The sequence below is a fragment of the Passer montanus genome, unplaced genomic scaffold (assembly GCF_014805655.1).
Source record: "Passer montanus isolate IOZ18808 unplaced genomic scaffold, ASM1480565v1 scaffold59, whole genome shotgun sequence".
In the NCBI taxonomy this organism is placed as follows: domain Eukaryota; kingdom Metazoa; phylum Chordata; class Aves; order Passeriformes; family Passeridae; genus Passer; species Passer montanus.
Window position 1 is genome coordinate 4306970 of NW_024370926.1, and position 12425 is coordinate 4319394.

The window sequence follows — 12425 nt, forward strand, 5'->3', positions numbered from 1 at the left end:
AATTCCAAACTGAACGAGCCCCATCTGAAACCAGCAGAGTTTTTGCCTTCAGCCCTTGTTTTCAAAAACTTGCAGATTCCTTACTTGTTTTGCAAGGCTTTGAGAGGCTGAAAAAGATACCCTGCAAGGCAGCTCTCCAGTCATGGGGGACAGGCAGGGGACACAACACATCCCATGTCCTGACTCTTCCCCTTCTGTGCTCACAGATGCTGAGAACACTCCTGAGGTTTAAGGAAGATCTGAGCGAGCCCACGCTGCCAAGCAAACCCAGTGAAAGCAGACTAAATTTAAAATCCCAGGCTTTAATTAAGCATCATCAAATTTCAAATGAGAAATCATGCTGTTCTGTAATTCCAGGTTACGTTAAATGGCCTGAGACAAGCCCAGATTGGAAGCCAGCACTGCACAGTAATTACTCTTCCAGAAATATGGTTTGCCTACCCACCCTATTTAGCTTCAATCCTGCTTTCCAAAGACAGAAAGGCACTTTTCCATGCTGGAAATTTACAGCCTTCTTCCTTTGCAAATGTCATTGTTATTTTTCCCCCCTTAAAAATCTTGTCTCTTCTTACAGGCAAGTTTTTCAGCAATATATTTAACTTGATATGCTCCAGGGACAACTTTCTGTAGCCTAGATTTTCCCCTACACACTGTGGGGTGGCTGAGGAGTGACCTTACAGCCCAGAGCTTGAAAAACAATCCAGAAAAAGACACTCCTAATGCAGGAGATAAGCAGGACATCCCAGGCACATCAGAACTAATGGAGTCTGATTCCTTTAAGTGAACAGCACTGTGGCTGTGAAAATGCTTCTCAGACTTCAGAGAATCCTCAGAAGAGTAAAGCCTGATGAAAGCTCAGTATTTATGCACCATCTCCTTCTCCATCAGTACATTATTAGCCAGCAGAGAATCCACATGGAGTGAAGACCTAACTGAGGGCAAGACCTCCTGGTGCCTTCTCAGACTTGAGCTCCAGCTTTGTGATTTTTCCCAGCTGAGGATTTTGCATCTCCCCTCCTCTCTGATGTTTGGTGTCAAATCATGAAGCCCACCCAGCCTTCTCTCTCCAAGAGTGGTACCTCTTTTCCTCTCTGATAGCTGAATATCTACCTTTGGGAAGCTTAAAGGAACCCAATATTTTCCCCATTATTGTGGCACTGTCAAATCAGGATGAAATCAGCCAACAGCTTCAGATGTCACGGTCAGTCTCAGACACACAGGGACTGAAGAAAATCCATCCAAAACTGCACCCACAGATATCCTCTCTTTTTATACATGAGACCTCTGTTTGCAAAGCAACTTATTGAGTGAAATGCAGCCTCAGGGAGAATTCCCTGTGAATGCAGCAGAGCCAGGATTTCACCCAATAACCAACCCCTCTCCATCTCATAATGAATTCACTCTCCTTTCCTGCTCTGTGCCTTCTCCTTTCTGATCTCTGCATTGTCACTAAAGCAACTGCAGATTTTTTCAGGGCAAAACTTCCTCCCATGCTGAGGCTAATAAGGAGCAATTTCACTCCAGTCAGTGGAGCTACCCTGCAGTCAATTTGGCAGTGAGAAGAGGAGAATCAGTTCCCTCTCCTTGTATTACCGAGAAACACGGTAAACAGTGAGGGCTTTTCATGCCTTGCCAAGAAGTGCCTGTCCTGGAGTTTACTGCAATGCAAGTGAAACAGACCCCTGAAGAACACAAAAAAAATAATGATTGTTTTATCTGGAGCTCCATGAAAGAGGGAATTCTTTGCTTAAGGAGCCACATTAAGCCTGACTCCACTCTTGCTGGTGTCATTGTAAAACAGGGGGGAAAAGCATTGGAAACCAGGGAGCTTGCCTGGGTGCAAAATCAATGCAAGAGAAAACCCAGAATAGGGAAAAAAGGAGGTTAGTCTACTATCCCCACCCACGTGGAAAGACAAGTGCATCTTTGTCCATGATTAATCACTTTATAAGGCAAAGGATACTGTTGGAGTTTCTGTTTCTGGTTCATGGAGTTGCTGTGGGCTATGATTTTCCCAAGGCCAGCAATCCAGTGGTTGGCATCATCCTCTGAACTCGCAATGAGGTCCAGGTTTTTCCGCTGGTCTTTGAAGATGATGGAAAAGCAGCGATACTCTGGGACATCCTTGGCGTATTTTTCCATACCTTCTGTTTTATGGCCTGACCTCACATCCCGGATATCTTCAATGGAGACTGTGGAAAGAAAGCAGAGCCTGCTGTCAGCAGGGGTTCAGTCAGCCTTATCTCTACTTGGTGAGGGATATTAAAAATTACTCTTTCTCCTTTTCCTGAAGCCTCTGGAGGGTTCCCTTCCCTTTCCCCCCTTCCCCAAGCTTTGGTACTAAAGAAAACTCAACTCAAAAGGGCTAGAAAGAGCAAGAAATATTAAAAAGAAAACCTCTTTCTCCATGTTCTTTATTTAATAAAGAAACAGAATATGCCATGGGTGCCATCCTGTGATGTCCTCTTTATGAGACACAAATCATAGCCAAGAGTTTGGTTCCAAGTCCTCGGAGCATCCCTGACTTGAGCATCCCTTGACTCATTCCCCCTGAGAATGGGGAGAGTGAAGCTGTGCCTCCCTGTGAACATCACCCCACAGGAAAATCCTAAAACCACTGAATGGTTTGGGTTGGAAGGGACCTTAAACACCACCCAGTTCCAAACCCCTGAAATGGACAGGGGTGCCTTCCATGAGATCAGGTTGCTCCAAGCCCCATCCAGCTGGCTCTGAACAATTCCAGGGAAGAGAAGTCCACAGTCTCTATGGGCAAAATAAAAGGTGACTTCAATAAGAGGAGGGTAAGGAACAAAACTGTCCTTTTTAGGTTGAAAAAATAGTGAGAAGGTAAAATTTAAGATCCCATCTGTTCCTCACAGTCACAGTAGTGCAAATTAAGGAGGCAAAGACCAGAGCAGTCTGGTGTCACCCATACTCCATCCTAACCCCTGTCAAGGATAGAATTTATCCTCCTTGCTGTAAGAAATTAAACCACTGTTTTCAAGATCATTCTTCCCCACTTCCATGTCTGCTCTTCAGCTGGTGGAAATGAACCCTGAAGTTGCTCCAAGTTTGCAAAATGCAGACACAAAGCAATCCAGAAGGAGCAGTGCATGAAAAGACTTTCATTAAACAAATACAAGTAACAGAGACAACCCCAAAATGCTCTTGAGAGCAATCAGTGCCCTCAAACTCGGCTGAAATCAGGCGAGCTCCCAGCAGCACCCACAGCCTCTTTTTGTCTTTCACGGGTCACTTCATACACCTACAAGACACTGGCACAGGTTGCCCTGAGTTGTGGATGCCCCATCCCTGGAAGTGTTCAAGGCCCTGTTAGATGGGGCCTGGAACAACCTGGTCTGGAGCTTTGTTGAAAAGCAGTGCAGGAGTATGAAATACCCCCAAAGTTTAGCTGAATAGGAGAAACTTGCCTTTAAACTTCCATTTCACCATTAAAATGCCCAGTTCATTCAAGTCAACACTGTAGAAAGACCCAACACAGCATCCACCTGCACGTTTTTGGCATGGCTGCCTTGGGATGATCCAAAATTCATCAGATGCTCATTAGAGGTTTGAAAACTTTCCTTGCTTTCCCAGAGCAGCCATGATAATGCTCAGCTGCTGGAGGGAAAAAAAAAAACTGCAACAAACCATCCAAAATTTCAGTCTTCAAAAATCAGTGACTTTCCAAAAGCAACACTTAACATTTGCTTCAAGTTCTCACCAGATGCTGGGGTGGTCAAACACCTTCCACAGCACTTTGCTGGTTTGGTTCCCAAACAACAACACACCATGAGGAGCTCCTGGGAACTGGCAAAGCTCTTCCCTGACAATTATGAGCTGTTATCTCTGTGTGGTCTTTGATTATCACTTTGTAAAGGCCAACAGTTGATCAGCTGAGGGGAGGGGAGGAAAAGGTTGGGCTGGGTTGGGATGGGCTGCTGTGGAATTATGCTATCTGGCCAATTTACCTCCGAGTGAAAGTTTGTGGGTTTGAGTACTAAAACCAGCTTAAAAATGAAAAAGGCAGCAATTCCCCCACAGCTGGGCCTTCCTGGTGATCTTGCCCTTTAACCAGGACATTAATCAAATTATAGTGGTTGTGCTAAGGTGGAACTTCACCTTTAATGTAAAGCATCTTATTATATTTGGCCAGATTCAGTTTAGTCAAAAAGTCAAAAGTTTAGTTAGGTTAGCCAGTGGGAAATAAAGCAGCTTTTGGAACACAGCTGTTCTGTCCTAGTCAAACAAAAATTTCAGGGTAATACCCTTAATCCGTGGACCCTTGACCAGAAAGGGAGTGCAAGCTGGGCATCTCATATGCAGACTGTCCTTAAGCATGGGGTTCTCCTCCTCTCCAGATCTCTCCTGCTCCTGGCAGTGAAGTGGAAGGATCATCCTGTTATTCCTCTTCACCTGCCAGCTGCTCACCACTGCTTGGCTCACAAGAGCTATTGTCCTGCAGAATAGCAAGGACAAGTCCTTAGTCTGCTTGTGCAATCAATCCCTAAACTTCGGGTTGGCAATGGCCTCCTGTTTCCAAGACCAGAAAATCTGATGTTGAATATTGGAAATTTAGAATGGATTCTTTGGAAACCATTACGTGGCTGCATGAATCCACTGGAAAAGAAAGCTGTGTGGGAGGAAAAAAAGATTGAAAACCTGTGTCTGGAAGGGCTGCCTTGATCTTTTCAGGGTGTGCTGAGGAGAGAATGATGGAGATAAAAGAGCTCCTCAGTACAGAAAGGGTCCAAGGAAGGCTGAAGAGCACGACTGGTGTCTATTGTAGTCACACAAGAGAGAAGGAGAGAAACTATCACCACAGGAACTGTTACAAAGCAGGGTAAGGAAGGACACTTTTTATAGCTTTCCATAGCTTGGTTGTGTGTACTGTTTTCATCTATCAATAAAAAAGCTGGAGCCAAAGGACTCAGCCCAAGCCATCTGCTAAAGTTATCTCTTTTCTGGAAAATCTTAACCCAGCATGAGTACTTTATCAGCTGCTCCCAGGCAGTGACTGTACTCTATTAGGAGTCCCAAACGGTGTGTTCAGCTGAGCTATCTGCAAGGAGAAATCAAAAATAACTGGGGCACAGAGATGTTTCACAGCAGAGGAACACTGGCAGCAAACAGCCATCAATCACAGCTCCCTGCAGCCTCCCTGTTCCTTCCCCATCATGCCACAGCGGGGAGATAACCACAAGCAGAAGAGAATCTGGAAAGTTTGCATCTACTTCTCAGTGTTTGCGTCTGCTGAAGAGGTGGTTTGTAGAGAGCCCAAAACATGACGCACAGCACAAGGAAGCCTGTGTTCCTGCTGACCTCCAGACACCAACTCACACAGGTTACATCCTGGTCAGCCTTCCTGGCTGCTCTGGATGCTGCTCAGACAGCCAAAGGCTCCCCACTGACACGGACATACAGCAACTTCCCTGGAGCCTGTGGAATTCCTCCTGTCTGAACTACTCTCAGGGAGATGTTGAGAACTTTCTTTCTAGCCCTCTTTTCAGTTTTCATCACTGGCTCCTGTTCTTGTGCTTCTCCCTTGCTGATTTTCAGCCCAGCACCCTTCTCCTCTTTTACTCCTGGCATCAGCAGGCAGGGATGACTCAGGCCCTCAGGATTCTTTTGACAGCCCATGGTATCTTCAAGCAACCAAAATCTAAATTTTGGGTACCTCTGTTGATTTGGATTTCTCTCTTCATGGCTTTCAAGGAGCTGGGTGTTACATTTGCAAACTCATCTCCTCATGCAGAAGGGACACCTCTTAAAGGAAATCAGCTGGATGATCTTTAAGGTCCCTTCCAACCCAAGCAACTCTATGTATGATTCTGGTGTAGAAGAGCCAGAAGGATGAGCCTGACAACATTCCTAATGATGAAAGCACTTGTCAGGGAGGAGCCCTGGCCTCTCCATCTCTTCTCTCATCACTGCTCCACAACTGAAATGTCCAGACTGTGCTGGGAGAACGAGTATCACACTCTTTGCTAATCCTAAGGTATAGAGGGAAAGGAGGAACAAAGGCAGGCAACAATCCCTTTGTTTTCCTCCTGCTTGACACATAGCCCTTTGAGATGAGATATTTTGTCAAGAGTATTTGTCAAGAGAGAAGGTAAAAAACTGAACCTGCACCTCCTGCAAACTACCAAGCATGTGAAGGACAAGGACTGGCAGGTGTTTCTCCTTTCTTGTGCCTTTGCTGATGGAGTGGGAGAGGAGGGTCACTGTATGGGCACTGCCAAAACAGCCTTCCTTGAGTTAGTCCAAGAAGCACTCCTCAGATCCCTTCCTTATCCCACCCCCTGCCAGGAAGAGGCAATCTGTGCAATGTGGCACTCAGTCACACTGAATTACTCCATCCCACTCTAATTGGCTCAGTAAATCACTTCTGTTTACCATCAAGAAATGCAGATGAGAAACATGCTCAGCCATACAGAGCCCCCACAACATCCCGCACATCTCCAGACCCTCACCAGCTGCACCTCGGCTCAGCTTCTTTGAGGAGCAGATGAAAGCTGCTACCTGAGCCCAGGACCATCCTGCAGAGACACTACATGGATTTCCCAACACGCTGAGTGTGCTCCATGTGCTGCTCCTCGCTCTGGTTTCACCCTGGGAAGAGCCATTCAGCTGATTTGGGTTTCACCAGGGGTGGCTGATGGCAATATCCAAACACAGCTGGGATCAGGACCTGCAGCTGGGATCAGGACCTTTGTAAACAGATGGAGCTGGAGCACTGTCAGCCCCCGGGCTGGGAATACCAAAGGCCATCCATCACCCTCGTCCCTGAGGGATACTTTAACACAATGGCTCATGGGTGGGTTCAGCATGAGTGTGCCCTCCCAGCCCTGCCTGCCTTGCTCCTTCATCTCCCTGTGTGTGAATTATGGCGGGTCCCAGCTGCTGATTCCTCATGCATTCCCTTCTCCCCCTCCACAGCCACGCTCAGCAGGTTGCTGTGACTCGAGATCTGCTGCACAGCAGTCTGCCCTCACTGCTGGTGTGTGTTTACCAGCTGACAGCCAGTGATGCAATGCACATGCAATTTTACAGGTTGTTTGGAAATACCCTTTCATATAAGGTCTTTACTCAGTCTACCCATCGTGGCTTGGGGCACTGAAGCAGAGAGTGATCTCTGTTTACATCCCTTCCACTCAACCAGGGCCCTGTAAACTATTTTGGCGACCAGCTCCTACTTGCCCTGCCATCACAGCACTGCTAAATTTGGATCTGAGGCTCTCAACACTTCTGCCTTTGCATTTAACATATGCTACAGAGAATAAGGTCAATATTTGTCAGCGCACTGCCTGTGATGAAAACTGTCCCAGCGACGCCCGCGGTGGCCTGATTGAAAACTCAATCGAAGAAACAGGCAGCTCTGCATCTGAGATGACGTGTTTCATGGCTTGAGTGATTGTGATAAAAACTGATGAGACCCACAGACAGACGGTTTTGTTTTCACAGCTGACAGTGCCTTGCATAACGCACTGGCATCAGCAAATATTTTTCCAGGGGTAAATACAAGTCTGACCACGAAAGCAGTGATTCCTCAAGGAACTGCAGAAGGAAGCTGTTGGTGCAGCCAGCTACCTGCTGTGTGCACACAGGTTGCTGAGAGTTTCTGTTGACTTTAGACACTTACCAGGAACAATTTCAAGCTTTTGCTTTGTGACTCCAGCAAACACAAAGCAATATTACATCCTTCCTGTTCTTCTGCGAGTTCAGGACATTAATTCAATGGAGACAATAATTTATTCTTCTACAAAAGTGATATGTTCACTGCACTGCGTGGTATTTTAAGGATATTCATAAATTTCCCAGCAAGTCAAAAGCAAAGGAAGAAGTTTTCTGCTGAACACTGGTACTAGGCTATAAACACAAACCTTTTGTACTATGTTTAAACCAAGCAAAAAATATCCTATAACTGTGCCAGAAACCAGAGGAACAGAAACAAATTCTGTGCATTTTTAATAGGGAGAATAACTAGTCATCAGATCTAAAGATCTGTTTCATGACTTTAATAATACAGTCATCACTTGCAACACTCAGTAGTCCAACCAAGTTTAGCTCACCCCCCAAAACCGATTATTTTAATCAAAAAACAGAAAAAGAAAAAAAATCTAACAATAGGAGTTCTTACGTAAAGCTTCTGGCCAGAAATGGATACATTTCAGCTACAACTCCTGACGTTCTCTCTTGACTTCACTGCTCGTGACTCAACAGCACAACCCCAGTGAATCATCCCTGCTACAGTGTGTGAAGTTTTTCATGGAAAACATCACCTCCTTGAGCCTCCAGGAGAGGCACAGTGCAGGAGGTACCAAAGCACCATCTCTGGGGCCCCACTGCAGCACCCCTAAACTTAATAGACTCCTTCAGCCTTTTCCTTTGCCTTTGAACACTCTGTTTCTCCACCAGCTGCTCAAAAGGATGATTCACTGGAAAGTTTTCAACCATTCCCACAAATCCCCAAGTTGAGAGAGTTTTTAAAGGGATTGAGTCTGGCTTAAGTGAGCTCACACTAGGGATTACAGCTGATTTAAGAAAATACTTTCAAAAATCAATTTCACTGAAAGCAGCAAATGCCTTTTTGCTCTTTTTTTTTTTTTTTCACCTACATAAGGTCTGGTATTTGACCACAGCTGAATGAGACACTGCTAGTGACAGGCTGCAGCTCTGCCCCCTTTGGCTCTCCTCCCTCACACCACAGTGATGCTCAGCAGTGAACTGCCTCAGAATGAACTGTTTTCCAGCTCCCTCACATAAATCTGGTTTTTTTGCCCCAAAACTGTTAATCCAGCCACTTTAACTCTGCTTCTGGAGGCCAGGGAGAAAGCACTGTGAAAGCTTCCTGGGCCAAAGCAGCATCGACCCTCCCATGGCCCTACACAGCAGTTGGGATAATGAAAGCAGCAGTCTGTTTGTGGATCTGGTTGTAGCTCAGCCACAGGAAGGAGCAACTTTTGGTGAAAAATGGATTTTTAAAGGTGATTTTGAGCAGCCCTTGGTGCCCAGCACTCCTGTGTTTCTGCTGGAGGCAACCAGAGAGTACACACAGGGCAGAACATGCTTGCTGGAAAATTGGCTTAAGACGCTTCAAGGGCTTTTGGGGGAAAAAAAAAATTGCCCTGGGGTTAAATGGAACATACTGAAAAATAAGGAAGTATTGACAATAAGGAAAAAATGGATTATTCTACCAGATCAGAAACTATTTTGGAAGGACAGCTTATCCCCAAAGCCCTGTTTGGGGGTTGCAGCTATGAAGACAGCACCTAATTTAAATTCCCAGTTGTTTAAAATAAAGACAACAGAGGAAGGTACTGCTTATAGCCCATGTATCTGATCCAGGCAGCATCCGTTCCTGTCACCACCCTGATAGGTGGGGTTTTTTGAACTTCAAACATCAGAGATTCTTCTGTCTAACCCTGGCAGTCCCCAGATTTATCTAGTGGACTCCATCACACCATGGTTTACAAACAGCTTTTCCACCTGGTCATAAGAATAACAGAAACTATCCAAACAAAAACATAACCCTTAGACTTCCCTCCTCTGAGGTGCATTCATTGCTGTAGCAATGCTGCAGATAAGATTGGACCTGCTGCTAAACCTCCCAGTTTCCATCCTGCTCATCCTTTTTTCCATCCTGAAAAGGGAGTTTATCTGCAGCTTTGGAAAGGCTTTGTCCTGGAGAGCAAAGTCAGTGTTTGTTAGCAAGGAAGGGTGATCCTCTGCAGAGACTCACCCTGATTTGGGGTCTCAAATCATGGCCCTGCACTCCTCCTCTGCTGTGACAGCCTTCACAGTGACCAAGATGGGGTGACAGAGCCTGCCAGAGGCCACAACATGAGCCAGGGGTAATCCACTCTGTACCTGCACCCAGAGCAGCCTGGTGAAGCTAAAAGCTCCAGAATTAAACTCAAACACAGCAGTCACTCTGAAAACTCATGAATTGAATGTCTCAGAGGATCAATAAAAGAGAAAGGCAAGGAGAAACATGATCAGAAGGTAGAGGGAAGTGATTTTGTCCCTCACCTCTGCTCTCATGATACAACACCTGCTGTACTGCAGCTCCAGGGCCTCCAAGGATGTGAATCTGCTGGAGCAAGCCCAAAGCAAGCCACAAAGCTGCTCCAAGGGCTGGAGCCCTCTGCTCTGGGGACAGGCTGGGAGAGCTGGGGGTGTTCAGCCTGAAGAGAAGCTCCAGGGAGACATCAGCTCGTTCCAGGGGCTTCAAGAGATCTGGGGAAGGACTTTTATCAGAGGGCCTGGAGTGATGGGACAAAGGGGAATGGCTTCACGCTGCCAGAAGGCAGGATTAGATTAGCCATAAGGCAGTGATTCCTTACAGTGAGGGTGGTGAGACCCTGGCACAGGCTGCCCCATCCCTGGAAATGTTCAAGTCCCTTCCAACACAAACCATTCTATGATTTTATGAAAATGGACCTCTTTGATGTTATGGCTTAGGACTTTGTAGGAGTCAGTACTCCTCTCTCTCCTTGACTTCCAGGCTCAGGTGTGTCCAGAGCACTTGCAGGTGTCCCTCCAACCCTGCCAAGAGCTTGGCACAACAAGTGCAGGCACAGGCTCACATCCCCCCAGGAGCACAGGGGACACAGCCTGTCCAGCTCCCACAGCCAGATGGGTGCAAAGCCAGTCTGGCCTGAGCCTTGCCATAATTGCCTTCACAGAGCTGCAAGGACAAGCTCTGCCTCTACTGACCTGTCCACTGCTGTTATCCTCATGACAAAAAAAAAAAATAAAGTAAATCTTTCCCTGGGAAAGGGGTGTCAAGGAGCAAGCACGTGCTGTGAGCCATCAGAGAACATTACTCCATCTCCACGTGCCACTGAGGACACCCCCAGGGCACAGCAGGTCCTCCTGCCCACCGTGGCACTGCCTGTCTCCAGCAGTGTGGCAGTGCTGGCTGTGCCCAGCCACCACAGTGCATCAGGAGTGCTGTAAACCCACACCCACACAACCCCAGCCTGTGCTCAGAGCCCAGCTCAAAGGACTTCTCTCACTCTTGTTTGTAAAATAGTCCCAGTTGCAGCCCTTCTCCATGCCAGGTCCACAGCCATGGATCCACCAGGGCTTCTCCAGGCAAACATCAGGGTACCTGGAGACTCAGCACAAGGATCCTTCCCATTCACTTCCAAGGACTGGGTGGGGTCAGGACTGTTGCCGTAGGGGCTCTCAGACCCCATAATTTGGAAACTGCTGTCTCAGAGCACAGAAAAGGGAGCTCTGAAAGTCATTCTTCTCCATTCACACCTTTATGTGATTTAGAGCAAGATATATTAGCAAGATAAATTGTCTATAGAAAGATATACATTATGTGGGAAGGACTTTGGTTTTGTATGGGACAGAGCTCAGCAGAGCAGGGAACAAACATTCACTGAGGATTTTCTGTTTGTTGTTGCAATGATGGGTTATTGCCCTGGGACACCTGAAGAGCCCAGCTGAGCTCAGGACCCTGCCAGGCTGGGCATCCAAACACCCAGGAGGGAACAGCCCAAAGCCTCAGGGCAGGTCTCACTGCAGCCTTCCCCTTTATAAAAAAGGAGCCACAGGGACTTCTTACAAGGGCAGATAGTGATGGACAAAGGGAAGAGTTTTAAACTAAAAAAGGAGAGATTTAGATGAGATGTTAGAATGAAATTCTTTACTCAGAGTGTGACAAGACACCAGCACAGGCTGCTCAAGGAAGCTGTGGATGCCCCATTCTTGGAAGTCTCCACAGCAAAACACCTGGATGGGGCTTGGAGCAACCTGGTCCAGGTGTCCTTGCCCATGGCAGGGAGTTGGAACTCCCTGATCCACGATCTTTAATGTCCCTTTCAGCCCAAACCTTTGTGATCCTATGATTTAAAGCCTTTTACAGTTAGTTAGAAGGAAGAGAAAGAAAATGTGTGGAGAAGGATGTACAAAGAGATTAAATGAGGTGCCCAAGGTCATGTGAGAAAACTCTGCTCATCCGGGTTACAAACCAAACATATTTTACCCTGCTACTTTACTCCTCCTACTGGAAATCTTATCACTACTTGTGGGAGGAAGGGAGGTGATTTGAAAGACCCACCCTTCATTTAGTTAATTGTGATCATTACCAAAAAAACCTGTGTAATTAACACATTTCAACATGCCATAAAACATCGTCCACGTTACTAATTTATCTCCTGGATTTACAAGACCAAAATGATTAGTGAAATAAAAGAGAAAAAAAAGTCAGAAAACATGGAGAAATGTGTCAGAAATATATGGAATGAGAAGAAAAAAAAAAGACATAAACAGACACACCCTGTCTGATTCCATTTTGTCTGCACAACTGGGTTCAATTGGGGTCCCAATTACGGTGCCAAGCTGGGTGCTGCTGGAACAGAATGGTTTTTCCTGTGCCATATAATGGTGATTGTAGTATCAGGACTTTT

The 12425-nt window shown here is 46.4% G+C and overlaps 1 protein-coding gene across 2 annotated transcripts in view; it reads right to left on the reverse strand.

Annotated features, from left to right (window-relative positions):
• The window catches only part of PLCD1 (phospholipase C delta 1), a 52548-nt gene that overhangs the window by 26734 nt on the left and 13389 nt on the right, over positions 1-12425 (reverse strand). For both annotated transcript variants that reach the window (XM_039726529.1, XM_039726528.1), the window contains exon 3: positions 1964-2192. In XM_039726529.1, coding sequence (XP_039582463.1) covers positions 1964-2192 — 229 coding nt within the window. The remainder of the gene's footprint in view (positions 1-1963; positions 2193-12425) is intronic.